Source organism: Cynocephalus volans, chromosome 6 (genome assembly GCF_027409185.1).
Source record: "Cynocephalus volans isolate mCynVol1 chromosome 6, mCynVol1.pri, whole genome shotgun sequence".
In the NCBI taxonomy this organism is placed as follows: domain Eukaryota; kingdom Metazoa; phylum Chordata; class Mammalia; order Dermoptera; family Cynocephalidae; genus Cynocephalus; species Cynocephalus volans.
The window spans coordinates 79740352-79759641 of record NC_084465.1 but is presented as its reverse complement, the minus strand read 5'-3'; the positions used below and the strand labels follow the sequence as shown (position 1 = coordinate 79759641).

The 19290-nt window shown below is 34.4% G+C and overlaps 1 protein-coding gene across 4 annotated transcripts in view; it reads left to right on the top strand.

The window, feature by feature from the left end:
• Positions 1-19290, top strand: part of CRPPA (CDP-L-ribitol pyrophosphorylase A) — a 364955-nt gene that overhangs the window by 102838 nt on the left and 242827 nt on the right. For all 4 annotated transcript variants that reach the window (XR_010023849.1, XM_063099545.1, XM_063099548.1 and 1 more), the window contains exon 5: positions 2815-2860. Coding sequence is in view for 3 of the 4 variants with exons in the window: in XM_063099545.1 (XP_062955615.1) it covers positions 2815-2860 (46 nt within the window). In the remaining variant the exon portion in view is untranslated. The remainder of the gene's footprint in view (positions 1-2814; positions 2861-19290) is intronic.

Below are 19290 nucleotides of genomic sequence, written 5' to 3'. Positions count from 1 at the left end.
GAACATGAAGTGTAGTTTTCAGTTATGTAAGAGGGTGGTCAGCTGGACTTCGCTGTGCTCTGAAAGGGCTATGCTACTCTCTTGTCTCACAGAAAGCAGCAAAATGTAGTGTGATAGGATCAGCCAGAATGCACCTTGACTTGGCCGAGAGAATTGGGGCCTAGGAATGAGAAGAAAATTATGTCTATTGCGCTGAGCTTCAGGTTTCTCTTCTATTGAGTTTTTTTTTTTTTTTTTTTTTTAGCTAAACGTATTTACTCAGATGAAACATTGCACAGAAGCACAGTCAAACAAAACAGACAAAAATTGAGCTGACTAGGTGAGTTGCAGATGTTGGGCTGCAGGCTCACCTGCATAGAACATCTTTACTCTTCTTCAGGTGGCCCCTGAGGCTCTACTGAGCACAGTTTGAAAACAAGAGAATTAGAGGACTGACATTCTCTTCTATTACTACAGGATTTTTTTTTTTTTTTTCTGAGTAATGATTTTCTGTAATAGGGTATTGTGCAAGGTCAAAGGAAAACTACAGATCATGCTGAGAGAAGAAAATCAACTTCAAGACTGTTAGAGTGTTTTTTATTTAATTAAAAAAAGGAAAGGACAACTCCTGTTACTATAAAAGTTAGATGGAAAAATGAATAGCTCATCAATTTAGAATTGCAACATTTTCCAGCAAATTTTTTCCTTTGAAGTATGGTAACTGTTTTATTTAGTAAAAATAATAAGGCTGTTCTTTAAAAAAATACTTTAAAAGTTTATCAGAAATATTTTCTGTAGTTTATTTTTATTAAATCAGTATTTGGGAAGTGTAGTTGAGATATTAACAAGGCTTTATGTAGAAAATCTTAATAAAAATCAAAAAAAGCCCTAATCCATATATAGTAGCTATCCACAGCCTATACCACAAAGTAGACAGAAAAATAAATAATAAAAGTAGCAGTCTGTTTTTCTTGTTTATACAGTTAATTATTTAACATTAGAGGAGAAAAATACCTTTAGGTAATGAAAACATCTATTATATTTATGAGACTGACTCCAATGCAAAAGTTAAGTCCTGCCAGTGTTCTAGAAAAGTCTTATTAATATTTGAGAATTTTTCTATATATTTAAGAATCCATTATCAAGATCTGTTTGAAAAAAATTCCTTTTATAAATTACTCTATTTTAACTTACAATGCAGTTTTACTCCTCAAAAGCAGGACAGAATAGAAAATGAATTATAGTAATTAGGTCTCTTCTCCCTCAATTTCTGTTCTGAGTTTACCCTACACAGCAGACTATAATTATAGAGAAAATTACTTTCTCAATTAAATCACAGATATTAATGAGACCTGATTTCACATATCTAGTTAACTTTGGATTTTCAAGAAAAAAAGAAAAAAAAATTAATTTTGCAAGAAAAATTTCTTGACTAAAATGTAGTCTTCACAGGTTAAAAATTTTTCTCACTCTTTTCATTACTTTATTCCCAGCACATAGCACAGGACCTAGAACATGGTAGTTATTCGATAAGTATTTGTTGAATGAATGAATGAGATCAATATCTTCTTCAGGTTGGTCAAATGCATAGCATCAACCTGTAAATGTCTGTTTTCTATAATTTTTTTTCCCAGATAATAGAATTGCATTGTGGATCAATAACTACTGGGAGTCACTAGTTCGGGTTGCCATGCACTTGTTTTAGAGAGAATACGATGCCACGTTTGATTTGAATAGATAGGTTGAATGCTTGAACAACTTTTCATCTCATTTTACCAGGTTAGCTGCTACCTTAATTCTGTAGACTAAGGTAGAGTTTTGGTCTAGGATTTACCTGCCAGGATAAAGGCATAGCAGGGAAATCTGTTTTGGATGGAAGTGCGTTGGCCTACTTGAGTTGAACGAAGTTTCTTTAATAAACCAGTTATGGGCTAATCTGGAGGGAAGACGTTCCATCTGTTGGCATGATAAGGTACTAATGAGGTCAGCATTCCTCAAAATGAGCTTTTAGAAAAATTTGCATCATAATCATTTGGGAACTTGAATGATGAGCTTCTAAGATCATGTAGTACTTACTAATACCGTTTTAATTATTTGCTACATCTTTCGGTTCTGTGATATAGGGGAGCTAATTCTGCAGTGCAGGGCACTTAGGTGTTCTGTACCTGAGCTCACTGATGGAATCTGGGAAGTATCCGTAATAGGACAAACACATATCGCGGCAGGTTACATTACAAGGAACAGATTACTGTTAGGAGGAGGCTGTATACTTCTAAGGAAGGATCATCCTTGTTCTTAGGCACACAGTGGTACTCTATAAGCTTTCTATTGGAGCCACGTTTTAATAACGATCTTATAAGGTGAATCTTATCTAGATACTTATGTGTATACTCAATTCAGAAGGAAGTTCCTCTTAATGTGAATTGATTTTTGGGAATTACCTCACTTCAACTAAGAACACAACTTGTTGGTTTTTGTTTTATGGAAATTTTCTCTCTCTCTTCCTTCCAATATAAAACCTTACTTTTAAACATTAATGTTAACACTTCTATTTAAACACTAACACATTTTCTTTGATTATACTACTTCAGTTATATTAATAACATTTTAGTAACTGCTTCACATAACACCGTATTAAAAGATTTAAAAACAAATTTTCAGCCATTTGTAGAAATATATTTTATGTGAATTTGCTGATGCTATTCTAACTTAAACTTTTCATTATTATGTTTTTATAGTTTCTCCAAAATCAAGAGTTTCCTTGGGGGCATTATTTTATTGTTTTCACATTCCTTCCTGCTGTGTTAAGTCTAATGAGGTTTATCTGTCCTTTAGGTGACCTACAAACGAGATCTGTATGCGGCTGAATCGATTATTAAGGGTATGTTTGGCCTTGTGACTGTCAGTTCTTGTGTTTCAAAAATGTAAACCAGTTCAGAATTTCTCATGACAATTTAAATCCCAGCAATCTCAGCAGTATAAATGCCTGTAGGCCACTGAGGTCTCTGATTTATTTTTTGAAAATAATTACATTTTATTTTGTTTCTTGCTTGAAATATCACTTATGTCATATTGGTTTTAATTTTTATAAACAAAATACTTTATTACTTTGAGGAAAGTAGGAGACATTGATACTATTAGAGGGAAAGCAGTAAAACTGATATTTTAATAAATTTATAAAGGTATTATTTCATTTTTACTGTTAAGAGGACTGTCCCCTCCCCTTAAGACTGTCATATCAATATATGAGATAGCATTTTCCATATGAGAAACATTGTTTTCCCAAATTAGAGAAATTGGACTAGATAATTCCTTTTTGATTATGGCAATGATGGTAATTTTGTTTTCTAGATATCACATGTGCGATAACTCCTTTCTTGTTCTTTTTCATCTATGTGACTGTAAGATCCCAGCTATACAGAGGTAGTTTATTTAACAACCAAGTATTTATTATTGTGCATAACACTGTGCTAGAAATGTAATCATGATACACAGGGGATACTCATTCTGTATTTTCGTAATCTCTATCATTTAAATCAGGTTTTTTAACCAAGGCACTATCTTGGCATTTTAGGCCATATAATTCTTTGTTGTGAGGACTGTTTTATACATTGCAGGTTATTTAGCAGCGTGCCTGGCCTCTACTCACTAGGTGCCAGAAGCACCCTTCCCTCCCTCTCCTCCTTCTGGATGTGACAATCAAAGACATCACCTGACATTGCCAAAAGTCCCCTAAGGGACAAAATTGTCCCTGTTGGGTAACCACCATTTTAAATATGTAGTCTTTGCAAGGTTAAACATGTCCACACCGATTCTGAAACGAATGTAGTGCTTTCTAGTATGTTAGTAACTGACTTCTTCGAAAATAGATTATTGGTAGAACTGTGCGCTCAGGTTTTGATAAGTGAACTTGTAAATATAAATTTTTATTGAAGTAAAGAGAAAGTACTGAATCTGAATTCTGAATGCATCTGTTTATTTGAAAAATTTGGGAAAACCTATTTAACAATCAATTGCCTTCACATTCAGAAAACTGAAATCTTTTCTCTGATCATGACACTGTATTTGCAGTTTAACCTCAAGTTTTTTATCCTTCAAGCATATTTTGTTTCAAACCATTAATGTACTGTAATTTGTGTATCTGTGTATGTAAACAGATCATCTATAGCTATAAATCAAAATGTTGACATATTTACATATGAACCAGGCAATATGTAAACATTAATCTGGAGAAGTTGGCTTAACCAGAATGTGGTTGGTTACATTCTCAGCACAAGGAAATATAAAAATCAGTTTGTTTTCTTTACAAAGTCATATCTGTATTACTTAGGTAAAGTGGAAATCATTTCTTTTGTGAACAATAAGTAGTTCAATGGAGGATTCTACAAATTGCAGTACTTTGCCTACATGTTATCAGAGAAGGCTTCTTGTAATGCTGCTACATTTTAAGTGTAATTGCAAAGACTGTAACTTTGGAATTTGTTTGCAGAGAGAAATTGTTTTTCTTGTTTAGGCAACAGGTTCTAGCATGCTACTTTTATTTTAAAAATATTTTTTAAAGTGTTCTTTTATTCTCAAGGAAAATAATCTAACAGGCTGGATGTAAATAGCAGATATAGGTGAATGAACTCCAAGAGTTTTCTTATCTTGTAGGATTCATATTTCTGATAACTTCCCACGAGATTCCGATGCTGCTGGTACACTTAGCGGACCTTTGCTGTCAGGCCCTCCTCTTCTCTGTGTGTATCCTTAGATCTGCAGCATAGTGATCACCCGAGAACTTGAAAGTAGGATCTCTGGCTCCACCCCATTCAATCAGAATCTGCATTTTAAACAAAAACTTTGACTAGTGTGTGCATTAAATTCCAGAAGCATTCCTTTAGGTTGCCTTTCACAGGCTTACACAGGTCATTTCTCTCTAAATAATATCTTTATTGAATTAAGAACTTGAAGTCTTACTGTGCTCTACCAGCCCCAAATGTTTGCTCACCTGAGATTACCCCTTGGCTTCATGAATTCTTCTAATACTGTCTCTGATAGTAGAAATACCTCTCTGGGCATGGGAAAAATAAAATTCTTGGATTTTTTAAAAAACTAAATTTTAAAATGTAGTATATAGCATACTATCCTATGTGTTAGGGTTATCCAGAGAAACAGAACCAATAGGATATACATAGATACAGATACATAGAAAGAGATTTATTATGAAGGATTGGCTCATAAAATTATAGAAGCTAAGTCCCATGATCTGTCATCTGCAAGCTGGAGGCCCAGGAAAGCTGGTGATATGGTTCCACCCAAACCCAAAGGCCTGAGAACCAACAGTGGAACTGGTATAAATTCTAGTCTGAGTCCAAAGACGTGAGAACCAACAGTGCCAATCTTCAAGGGCAGGAGAAGATGAATGTCCCAGCTCCAGAAGAGAACTTGCCCTTCCTCTGCCTATTTGTTCTATCCAGGGCTTCAATGGATTGGATGATGCCCAGCCACATTGGTGAGGGCAATCTTTACTTGGTCTACACATTCAAATGTTGGTTTCTTATGGAAACACCCTCACAGACACACCTAGAAATAATGTTTACCAGCTATTGGGGCATCCCTTAGCCCAGCCACATTGACACATAGTTATCTTTTATAACTAGTAAATGTTCAAAGTATTTTTCTAGGCACTTCTACTACTATTACCCAGCATTTATTGGGCACTTACTTTGTGCTGGGTATTGTTTGAAGCATTTTATGTATATTTCTTTATCTCTTCTCCAAGAACTTAGTAATGTACAAAGGGTTACTGTTTTCATATTATAGGATATTCAAGGTTTCTAAAGCAAATACTGACTTGAGAAGGGTAGAAAATAAATTCTTAACTACAAGTCTCAGCCTTAGGCAGTTTACCTTTCATTGTATATATATCTATTCTCCATTGTTTTTCCCTTAAGTAGAGATTGTTCAGATCCCCTTGCCTAAAACCTTTGGGCTACATGTGTTTCAGAATTTGGAATACTTTGTACTTTCAGAAGCTACTGCAATACATCATATAATACATCACATCCCCAGTGAGATTTGGCACCTCACTACAAAATGAAACTTATGGTGCGTAAATGTTTATGCTGAATGTGATAATAAAGACTATAGAGCTTCTTGCCAGTGCAAGTTCAGGAGTGATTTTGCCACCAAAATCATATGTGAAAGCATTTATTTATTTATATATTTATATTTATTTAGGTTTTAAAGAACTTTTTGGATTTTTTAAAGAACCTGTTTTAGATTGTGATTCAATGAAGATAGGAAGAATACCTATTTATTTTTGTATCCTCTAACATTGAGTTGAGCTGAATTGTGTGATATGTTAATGGATACAGCTACATTTTATCTTCCTTAGAGTCTAAGTGCTTTAAGTTATTGGAATATATGGCCCTTTTCTCCCACATTTCCACTCTATCTGATTCCAACAGATGCATGTTGGGATCCAATTATATCCTTCCATATATCATACATCTTTTTTCTTTTAAATATAGAAATAGTATAATACTTCAGGGTTCTTTTGTCAGGATTTAAAACAAGGGCTTGGACACTGAACAGTCATACTAGGTGCCTTATATATGTTATCTCATTTATTCTTTGAAATAGTGTTGTAAAGTAGATAATATTGCTCCCATTTTGTTGGTGGGAAAACTGAGACACTTAGCTTAGATACTTTACTCTGGTCACAGTTAGTCAGAGCAAGATCCACAATTTAAACTCAGGTCTCCACTGTCCTTATGTCTGACTCTACTCTGGCATATGACCATTTTGTACCTCTGAATCATGCAGTTCCTTGTGCTGGCTACTAAAGTGGATACTATATTGAATCTCTCTCTCTTGGGGGGAACACCAGTGACTCTAAAATTCAACCTGCCTAGCTGTAATTCCTTTGGGTTCAAAACTGGACCATCGGCTGGCCTGATTTAAAAAATAAAACAAAACCAAACAAAAAAACTCCTTCAGTCTCAATTTTATGATCATTTTCTATCTCCCAGTGCTTTACTAAGCGTATAGTCTTCTAGGGAGCATTTGCTGGCAACACAGGTGTGTGAAAAATATATAATATTGAAATAACAGGTTTCTAGAAATGCCCAGGAAAAGAATAAAAATTCAAAATCAGAATAATAGTTTTAAATGATTGGTTTGGTACTATTTAATTTTTTTTTCTTTTTTTGATCATTCTGGTAGTTTAATGTTTGTTATCTAGACATAACAGTTTTCTCTCTTCTAGGATGGAATTTTCTTTCATACTGTGATATGAGTGCTTAGTATTCTGTAGTTTATCCTTCCTGAGTTTCGTTTTTCCTTGAATACCAATTATTGCTTGTTAACAAATTACATTCTGATGTTACTATCTTCTTGTGTATTTAGTTTTTTTCAGAGTCTATAAAACATTTTTTCGATAGATATCATGTCTCATGTCTTGCAAGAACATTTTGTACTCTCAAATTTACTTGTCACCTGAATACCATGTGTGTTTTGGTCCATCTTAATTTATGTTGAAGTCAACATCTTTGGTTTAGTTTGGGAATTTTCTTGTTAGGAGAAACAAATGATCTTATTTCATGAGTACTTGACTTATGTTTGCTAACTTCACATAAGCTTTTACTAGAATCCCCAAATTGTGTTACAAGCGTACTTCAAAATGTTCATGGAAAGATTTGTATTATCTTTTAATACTATTTTTTCACAAACTTTTTGAATTACCCTTGTATATAGCAAGTCTCCCAATCTGGTTTTTATCTTATTTTGTTGGATAATTCTCATTTTTTATGTGGACTTCCATTATGATGATCTATTTGATAATAGCAAACACATATGGAACACAGTCTGTTAAAATATGTAGTCAATTGCAAATGTACTGTTATAACTATACAAAACAACAAATTTTTAATATTCCTTCTTATAAGGTAGAGAGTTGAATTTGGTCATTGTTCTTTATTTTTTATTTTTTAAATTTATTTTTACATTTATCAATATACAATGTAGTTGATTTTCGTGTCCCTTTACTGATTCCTCCTTCCCCCTTCCTGCCCCCTTCATTGTTCTTTACTGTTTAACTCTTTCAGGCTTCTACTGTGAGTGAAATTTAAAACAGAAACTTTTGTAGGGAATGGTGTGATTAATTGGTGCAACAAGACATTGGGCTGATGGATAAGTTTGTAAACATCCACTTAACAAAGAAGTATTGTACTTTTGTCACACAAGCTGGTTGAGCCCACCCAAGCCTGCTCTGCATGCTGAGACGAACCCAAACTATTTAAGTGGTAACAGATGCCTGTGGTAACATGCTTTATGTAGATTTACATAAGCCCTACAAACAGTCCCAACCCACACTTGATTTAATATGCTGCTAACCATATCCTGGCAAGAGGGTCAATATTCTAAAATTTTCTAAGAAAAGCCCAAAGAAATTTCTAAATAAATGATTGCATTTATTTTCTACCACCATCCTTCATCAGCCTTTTAATGTATTTAATTTTGTGGCTAAAGTGTATTTTTAAAATAATTTTATCTTATTCTTTCCTGGTTGTATTTGCACAAACTCCAGTAAGCTTGTGCTATAAAACTGCCCCATGGTGCCGCTTTTCATATGGTGGCTTACATAAAAATAGAGAAATAAAAGTTAAAATTGAAAATCATCTCAGTTTTTAACTGGCTTTAATTAATATTAGTTAAAATTAATGTTGATGTCCATATAAGATTTCATGTCTTTTTCCCAGTCATTATGTATTGTTAATTTTTTAAGCATTTATGATCGCTTTATTTCAAAGGAAATTAAAAGACTTAGAGAAATTTATTGGTTCAGACATTTACATTTTATTCAGAAAAATATTTTGAATATCAGTGATACAGTTAGATTTCTTTCAATAGTAAGTACTGTATTTAGGAACACTCATGCTATAAGTCCTCATATGCCTGCTTTTTGTGTTTCATATTATTTTTAAAAATTATACTGGTAAGAAAGCACTAGGATCCTTATACGTTGCTTATTCATTGAAAGTAGCTAAATATGCTTTGAAGTTGGCTCTGACTGAAAGGAATAAAATAAAATAACGTGAATATATTTGATTTGATATCACTGAGAATTAGGAAGACTCACTGTGTTGGAGTTTGTGTTTTATGCATATGAAGAAACTTAGTGCCTAAATTTCTCAGTGATCCTTTAACATTTTGCTTAAAATCATGGTGTTTTAGGTGCAAAATAGTTTTGGCTCTTTTGAAGCAAGTCAAAAAGATGAGGAGCTTTAAGTTTATGTTATTAAACATGTTTTTTTGGACAATGCAAAGTGACAGCTAAGATTTGTGTAAAAACCCTAATATTTTGTGTTTCTGGCTTTTGACTATAATACTTAATTTTTCCAGATTTTCACATTAATACCACAACTTCTTTGTACATAAGTTTTTGTTCCTCACTCTTTTGAAAATAGAATCTTACAGACTGTGAATCTGTAAGAACATTTGCGTCAAGCTTTGATTAGTAAGAACAGGCTGCAATATGATTTAAGAGCAGTTGGGTTTCCTTGAAATCTTATTGTAAAAAAATGATGTAAATTGGGAAGTCAATATTTGGGTCAAGATTAGAGAAAGTAGAGTTCACTTTTTTGTTTAGTTTTATAATTTTCTTAATTTGTCATCAGTGAAATAGTAATTCAAGCATAGGCAAGTAAATCTGTCATTTTCAAAAACTTTGAAGGCCACAGTGAGGCATTAAGTAACCAACTAAAAAAGACTTTATAACAGACAAAAGCCCAGCCACTTATAGTTTACTCTGATGTAGGTAATAAAAAAATCCAAAAAAACAAAGTGAGAAACCCAAACATAACGTTTATGCTCAAAGCGATAATACAGTACATTTTGTAAATTTCCTTGTGGGTCACTAACTTTAGTAAATTGCATTTCCTTCAAATTTATTTCTCTCAACTGAGAAATAATATATATTTTGAAAAGTAAAAAAAAAGTACCATTTACTTTAAAACAATAACATGCTTATAATATTTACACGTAAAAACGTGCAGGAAACAAGATGTCACACGCCTGCTTTTAGTTCTAAGGTAGGACACTTCATTCTGTATTCAGTGACTCATTTAATAATGTGGTTAAGATCCAATAATTTTAAACACCTTTTTAATAAAATCTGCCTACAAATAATTGCCCTCCAGTTGAAACATGCACAGTTAGCAACAGCTAGCTTCTAGAAGACCACTGACCTTTTAAGGTGGGGGTGCACAGTTTTCTTGCAAGTCTTTACTGTTCTTGTTGTCCATTTGTCTTTTGTGTCATGGCTTGTTGGCTGCTTTTTCTTTATTTACTGCCTGTCTTCCCCATTCTTATTCTAATAACTGCTTCTTTGAAGGTGGTCAGAAAAATCTTAAGCATCTTTCTATAGATCAAACTGATTCAGGGACATTGAGGCTCAATAGAGATGATTCTGTTTAATATCTCATTAGAATCTTTCATGTAAGTCAGAAAATTGGCTTCTTAGAGTCTATTTAATTGGCTTTTGATTCAAGAAACTCAGCATGAGAATAGAAGACAGTGCCCTTACTTTGAATGAGTTAGAGCTTGAAACATCTTTTGGAAATGATTACTTTTGGATTTGGTACAGTTCCTTATTTACCTAAGAACACTAAAATTTTGACTCAAGAGGTCAGTACAGTGGACAATGAGGCTTGATGGAAGAATCTCATGGTATTGCATGTTTCCAAGAAAATTGAAGACAGCCTTCTGAATTTTTTGCCTACTTGCTTATGGAACTAACGTAGTATTTAGGTTTATTTGTCTCTCCCACGGTAGTTAAAAATTTCTTAAAATACAAACACCATCCTGAGCACTCGTCCCTAGTGATGATTGATAGAGGCATATGTCTAGATACTTCTTGCTTGTTAACTTGTCATTGGGGCTGTGTCATATGGTAAAGAGGAAGCTTTGCACATGATAAGAACCCCAAATTGCATTTATTTTCTAACTCTTCATAGAAGACAGTATACTTTATATACATGAAGAGATAGAATGCTCAAGGAATATGAGGAAATTTTAAAAGATGACTATGTTACAAATTAGATTTTGACCTCATTCATGAACTTTGAGGTTTATATATTATAACTTCTATTGCTTATGAAGGATTTTAGTTAGAATAATATTGGAATCGAACATATATGAAACCACATTGTGCATAACTATATTTTGCTAAACCATGTATCCTTACCAAACGTGGCTATGTTTTAGATTGCAAAGAACATTAAACTAGGGAACTGAAAGCCCCAAAGAAATTCTGTTGTACTTAAACTTGATTGAAACTTGAGAGAATTTCAAAGGAGTCTAACGGATGGAGCTGTTATACATTCAAAGCTTTGACTTTCAGGATATCAGGTGAGGCATTCTTTGATGCACCCTACTGGGGAGATGGGGAGTTGGGGAGTTGGTTGGAATTCTGATAATGTTTCCACATCTCTGCCACCATCAACTCCTTGAAGAGCAAAAAATCAAACAGAGGAAGATGAGCAAGAGCCTCCATGTCTTCTCCAACTTCCTCCACTTGTAGCTAACAGTACTTACCTGTACTATGGAAGGCTCCAGCAAAAAAAGGACAACTGACCTCCTGAGAAGTTGTCTCCTTTATATCTTTTATGTGCTTCAATGAATGTTAATCATGCCTTTTTTTTTTTAATATATATATTCGAGAGTATTGTCTCCTCTAGTACATTGTGGACCAGTGAACCAGCCCAAGCTTTCATGTTTTAATTTCTACATCCCTAAGCATCTGACTTAGGTGACTGTAGGAAAGTATTCTTAACTCATAACTGATTACTGTAATTATGCAAATGAGAGACAGTATGACTTCAGTTTTGAAATTTAAAGATTAGACAGTGACTACTATTTTGGTACAAGATGGTTAAAGTTGTTTTGTTAGATAAATAAGCTGTTAATCACAATGTTGTAATGTGTATTTAGGAAGGTATGTAACTTTATCTCCACCATGATTTTTTTTTTTAAAATGAAACGTAGTTGTTTGTACATATCTCTGGGGTACAGAGTTTAATATCAATACCTGTGTGCAATATGTGATGGTCAAATCAGGGTTATTATACTCAGCATTGTACAATGTAATCATTTTGTGGCCCTTTACCAATTCCTCCCTTACCCCTCCTCTCCATTTCCCATCTCTGTTGACCTCAGTTCTGTTCTCTCCTTTTGAAAGTTCAACATATTATCGTGATTGTTGTATCTTTTTCTTTCTTTTCTTTCTTTCTTTTTCTTTCTTTCTCTGTATTTCTTTCTGTGCCTGGCTTATTTCACTTAACATAATTTTCTCTAAGTTCATCCATGTTGCTGTGAATGGCAGTATATCATTCTTTTTCATGGCACAGGAGTATTTGTATTCTATTGTGTAAATACCACATTTTCCTTTTCCAGTCATCTGACTTAGGCTCGTTCTAACTCTTGGCTATTGCAAGTAGAGCTGTGATAAGCACGGGAGTGCAGGTATCCCATTGGCATGATGATTTCCATTCCTTTGTGTATATACCCAGCTGTGAAAATGCTGGATTTTGAGACAGTTCCACCTGTAGTTGTCTGAGGAACCTCCACACCATTTTCCCTGATGGCTGCACCAATTTACAGTATGACCAACAGTGCAGGAGAGATCCCCTTTCTCTGCATCCTTGTCAGCATTTGTTATTTTCTGTCTTTTTGATATTACCCTGTCTGAGTTGAGATGATATCTCAGGTTTTGATTTGCATTTCCCTGATGCTGAATGATATTGAGCATTTTTTCATGTATCGGCCATTTGCATATCTTTCTTTAAGAAATGCCTACTCAGCTTCTTTGCCCATATTTTAATCATATTTTTGTTATTATTTTATTTTTTTTACTGTTAAGCTGTTTGGCATCCTTGTATAGTCTGGATATTAATCTTTTGTCAGATGCATAATTTTAAAATATTTTCTCCCACTGTGTAGGTTGTCTTTTCACTTTTAGTTGTTTCTTTTGCTGTGTAAAGCTTTTTAGTTTGATATAATCTCATTTGTTTATTTTTCCTTTTGTTGCCTGTGCTTTTGGGTCATATTCATAAAGTCTTTGCCCAGTCCTACTTCCTGATGTGTTTCCCCTATGTTTTCTTTTTGAAGTATTATAGTTTTACATCTTAGGTTTAAGTCCTTAATCCATTTTGAGTTGATTTTGGTATATGGCAAGGGCTATGGGTCTAGTTTCATTCTTCAACATATGTATATCCAGTTTTCCCAGCACCATTTATTGAATAAGCAGTCTTTTCCCCAATGTGAGTTCTTGGTCCCTTTGACAAAGATCAGTTGTCTGTAAGTATGTGGGTTGATTTCTGGATTCTGTATTCTGTTTCATTGGTCCTAGTGTCTCTTTATGCCAGCACCATGCTTTCTTGGTTACTATAAGTTTGTAGTATAATTTGAAGTCAGGTTGTGTTATGCCTCTGGCTTTATTTTTCTTGCTCAGGATTCTTTGGCTATTTAGGGTGTGGAATGTACTATAAAGCATATGTACTTCACAGGGCCTGGTTTTCCAAAGCCTTGCATTTTCAAATATTGACCTTGCAAGGACAGGAAATTTTCCCCAGGCTAATGAGTCTTTGTTGCAAGATAAGAATTGTGGCACAGCAGGTTGCTGTCTCAAAGACAGACTAGTTACTGATTGTTATGTATAGATACTGAGAAATTGCTGTAAGATCACTTAATTGTCTAATGGAATGTCATCTGACTTGTTTCACTGAAAGTTACCAGCCTATATTGTTAAACTATAACCCCACCTATGTTCTCTTCCTGTAACTTCCTGATCTGGAAAATATATGCAGGAAGAGAACTCCAATTCAGTGTTAATTTCCCAAGGAAGGGTTGCCTCTTGCTGGAGGGTCCCAGGGAACTTAACCACTTTGGGGCTTCTCACTGCTCAGAAGAGATGGGCTTTGAGTAACCATTTGCGTCTCCACCACACAGGGGAAGTGGGATGACAAATCCATCAGGGGCGAAGCAACACAAAGAAGCAACACAAAGCAACATAAGATCATTTCATCTGTAGATAGGGACAGTTTGACTTTGTCTTTTCCTTTATAAATGCCATTTATTTCTTTCTCTTGCCTGATTGCTCTGGCTCATACTTCTGATATTATGTTAAATGGGAATGAAGAGACTGAACATCCTTGTCTTGTTCCATTCTTAAGGGAAGAGTTTTCAGATTTTCCCCATTCAGGATGATAGTGACAGTGGGTTTGTCATATATGGCTTTTATTATGTTGAGATACTTTCCTTCTATGCAAATTTGCTGAGTTTTTATCATGAAGGGATGTTGAATTTTGTCAAATGCTTTTTCTGTGTCTATTGAGATAATCTATACGGTTTTTGTCCTTGATTTTGTTGATGTGGTGTAACACATTTATTGATTTGTGTATGTTGAACAGTATTTGCATCCCTTGAATGAATCCCACTTAACTATGGTATATCAATTTTTTGATGTGTTGGTGTATTCTATTTGCTAATATTCTATTGAAGATTTTTGCATCTGTGTTCATCAAATATATTGGCTTGTAGTTTTCTTTTTTTTGTTGTAGTTTTGTCTGGTTTTGGTATCACAGTGATGCTGTCCTCATAAAATGAATTTGAGAGAGTGGCCTCTTTTTCGATTTTGGGGGGATAGTTTGAAGAGAATTGGTATTAATTTGGTAGAATTCAGCTATAAAGCCATCTGGTGCTGGGCTTTTGTTAGGAGAGGACTGCTGATTACTGCTTTAATCTCATTGCTTGTTATTCATCTGTTCAGGTTTTCTGTTTCTTCTTTGTTCAGTCTTGGTAGTTAGTATGTGTCCAGAAATGTATCCATTTCCTCCAGGTTTTCAAATTTGTTGGCATATAGTTGTTTGTAATAGTCTCTACTGATTCTTTGTATTTCTGTGGTATCAGTTGTAAGGTGACCTTTTTCATTTATGATTTCTGTTATTTGGGTCTTCTCTCTTCTATTCTTTAGTTAACCTAACTAATGGTTCATCTATTTTGTTTATCTTCTCAAAAAAACAACTTTTTGTTTTATTGATGTTTTGTATCATTTTTGGGGTCTCTATTTCATTTAGTTTTGCTTTGATCTTAATTATTTCTTTCCATCTACTAATTTGAGGATTGGATTATTCTTGTTTTTCTAGTTCTTTGAGGTGTAGCATTAGGTTATTTGAAGTCTTTCTATTTTTTTGATGTGTTTATTGCAATTGTACCATTGATTGTAAGAAGCAATATTTTATATTGCAACAAGAAAGAAAAATGCAGATTAAACAACAGTGTAATCTTTTGTTTTCATTTAGAATCTTTGTTTTATATTTATTAAATGAACTCTCTTCATATTTATTTGGACAGATTTTTATCTCACTTGTTCATATGTAAAAAGACATGGATAGGGTTCTGGTTGTAGGTAAGATGGAGTAGAGCACCCTGCTCTGTTTCTTCTGCTGAATGAAGCTATAAAACCTAGACAGAATGCATGGAACAGATATTTGAAGATTTAAAGTAAATATTATCACGGCATAATGAAAAAGACCCGAAACTGAAGTACTACTAATTGGCAGTTAATTGTGCCATTTCGTTCCCTTGCTATATACTGACCTTGATCTAATGCAGCCTGAAAACTATAAGTGGGCATCATACTAGAAAAAGCTACAAGGGAAGACTTAAGGTTCTTGTCAGAGGAGAAGAAAAGGGGTCTCCTAATGTTTGAGACAGAGAGAGAGAAAGAAATCCCTCCCTTCCTTTTTCTTTTCTCCTGCTCTAATTCTTCATTCCCCAAGCAATCATGTGGCAGTGGTAACATTGACAGTGGCAGCCATAGGGGCCTTGTGGAGCCTAACATTTTGAGAGAAGGCAGCATTCCTTTTTGATCAGAGTTGCTGTTGTTTCAAGAGGTATGGTGAATGGTATTACTGTTTTTTCTCTCTTTTCCATTTGCTTAGCTTTGGACACAATTGCAGTTATTGGAAATGTGGGGCAAGTGGAGTAGATAAAGTCCTGGGTTTCTGGTAAGAGTATCTGAAAAGAGATGCAATAGGGAAATGGAAAGTGTGGAAGAGATTGGGGTGGAAGAGCACAGGAAAGCTTATAAAGTTCTTCATTATTTCTTGGTCTTACCCTTGAGCTGTGCATAATTGGATTTGGCCCTAAACATTATACCATAGACTTTAAGAACTGAACTAGTTAGCACTTCGCAAGTCTCAGACTGGCCACTGAACAGCACACATGGGAGACTGAACAGAACAGGAAAAGCTTTGAAAAAATGGAACTGACATTGGTAGCATGATGCAGAAGAATGGTTAAAATTGGGGCCTTAGGACAACTCAGATGATCTTTTGCTAAAATATTAATATTCAATAGAATTTAAACAGGACCCAGAGTTTCAGAACAGAACATAATCCAGAAGGATAATACCCAAATAAACAGCATATAATCCATGGTCACTTGGCATACGCAGAACCATGAAAAAAATCTGAACTCACATGTGGAAAGACAGCAGATATCCTTGATGAGTTGACACAGATGTTGGAATTTTCTGACAATATTTTAGAACACTGATTATAAAAGTGCTACAGGAAGTGATGCTCTTGAAATGAAAGGTGGGAAGTCTCAAAGGTACAGAAAGCATTCAGAAAATCAAATGAAAAGTTAGAACTAAAAATATTTATCCAAGATAACATGTTGGATGGGCTTAGTGACAGAATGGAGATGACAGTAGTATCAGTGAAGTTGAGAAATCATGTGAAATTTCTATCAACAATAAAATGAAGAGAGATGGGGGTGGGGGGATGAATAGTGACCAGCACTTGTGGGACAGTAAGCAGGTCATCTCAGTCCCAGAAGGAAAGAAGAGTGCAGTGCAGAAAAAGCATATTTGAATTAATTATTTGGTAAAAGATATAAACCTACAAATTAAAGCCTAATGAACTCCATGATAAACTCAAAGAAATCCACACTCTAATGCTTTATAATTAAAATACTGAAAACTAAAGACAAAAATCTTGATAGTAGACAAAGAGAAGTGATGCATTACTTATAGAAGAATAATTTGAATGATTGTAGATTTCTCATCTGAAAGGATGAAGACCAGAAGAAAGAACAACATTTTAAGTGCTAAGAACAAACACTATTAACCCAGTATTCTATATCCAGCAAAAAATCCTTCAGGAATATAGGTGAAATAAAGACATTGTCAGGTGAAAGAAAACTTAAGAATTCATTGCCAGTACTCAAAAGGAATGCCTAAAGTAAGCTCTTCACATAGAAAGGAGGTGATGCCGGAAGGAATCTTGGAACATCAGGAATTAAGGAAGAGCAACAGGATGATAAATATCTGGTAAATAAGATAGACTCCTATAGTCCTCTGTAGTTTTTAAAGCTATTTGATAGTTAAAAGCAAAGATTATAACATTTTCTGAGAGAGCTTTAATGTTTAAGACAGCAACAGTATTGTTGACAACTACCACATAAAGGGGGTAGGGTAAAGGGACCTATACTATGGGTAGATATCTGCATTCTATTTGATGTGGCAAAATATTTTATGTAAACCATGAAAGGTTAAGCTTGCATATTGTAATTTTTAGAGTAACTACAGACAGACAACAAACTATATGAAGAGATACAATCAGAAATGAGATAAATAGACTATTAAAAGAAAAAAGTTTAAATAAGCCAAAAGGAGATAAAGAAGCAGAGGGACATAAAGCAGAAGGAGAAAACAAAATACTTGACCTAGGTCCAAACATATCAGTTACACTAAGTGAAAATTATTTCAGCACACCAATTACACGATAAGAATTTTTAGAACAAATATTAAAACATGACCCAACTTTATACTCCCTATAAGAGCTCACTTAAATATTAGTAATTAACTTTTAATGTACCTATTTAGTAATATAGGTACATTAAAAGTAAATGAACGAGAAACATACCATGCATATACTAATCAAAAGAAAACTGGAGTGGCTGTATTAGACAAGTTAGACTTCAGAACATGGACAATTACCTGTGATCAGGAGGACCATTTCATCATAATAGAAGGTCAGTTCAGCAGTGTCTTAGTCCATTTGTGCTGAAGTAACAGAATGCTACTGACTGGGTAATTTATAAAAAACAAAAACTTATTCTCTCACAGTTCTGGAGGCTGGGAAGTCCAAGATCAAGGTGGTCTTCTTACTGTGTCCTCATGTGGCGGAAGGGCAAGAAAGAATGAACTTTGTGTTTTCACATGGGAGAAGAACAGGAAAGCAAGCCTAATGCTGCAGGAAGCCTGTTTTACAAGGGCCTAAATCCCTTTCTCAGGGGAGCAGCCCTCATGGCCTAATCATCTCTTAAAGGCCTCACCTCTTAATACTTTCACATTAGCAACACCTGAATTTGAGAATTCAAAATCAGCAGGAACCTGAGTTCAAACAATAGCAAGAAGAAAGACATAATTCTAAATATCTGTGCACCTAACCAGAGTTTCAAAATGCACTTAAGATGAATTGACAAAAATGAAGAAAATAGACAAATCCACAAATATTTTGGGTACTTCAGTTCTCTCAGTATTTGATATTAGAAAAAGATATATGGGCCTGCCCCGTGGCTCACTTGGGAGAGTGTGGCACTGGTAGCGCTGAGGCCACGGGTTCGGATCATATATAGGGATGACTGGTGCACTCACTGGCTGGGCGTGTTGCAGACCCACACCATGCCAAGGGTTGCAATTCCCTTACTGGTCGTGGAAAAAAAAAAAGAAAGAAAAAGGTATAGAAGAATTGAACAACACTATCAACAATCTTGATCTATTGACATTTATAGGATACTCCACTCAACAATAGAACAAACATTTTAAGTGCACGTGGGACATTCTCTAAGAAAGAAAGTGTCCTGAATAAGAAAACAAATGGTAACAGATGTAAAAAATAGATAGCATGCAAAGTATGTTCTCTGATCATAATAGAAATAAACTTGAAAGTAGTAATAACAGAAAAACCCTCAAGCACTTGGAAATTAAACAGTTCTAAAAAGTCCGTGGGTCAAAGAGGAAGTCTCAAAATAGATTATAAAATATTTTGAACTGAAGTGAAATAAAAATATATCGAAATCTGAAGAATGCTACTAAAACAGTACTTAGAGGGAATTTTATGTAGCACTAACTGCTTGTGTTAAAAATGAAATATCTTGAATTTGTGATCTAAGTTTCTACTGTAGTCAACTAGAAATAGAGGAAGAACAAAATAAACCCAAAGCAAGCAGTACAAGGAAATAAAGTATAGAAATCAA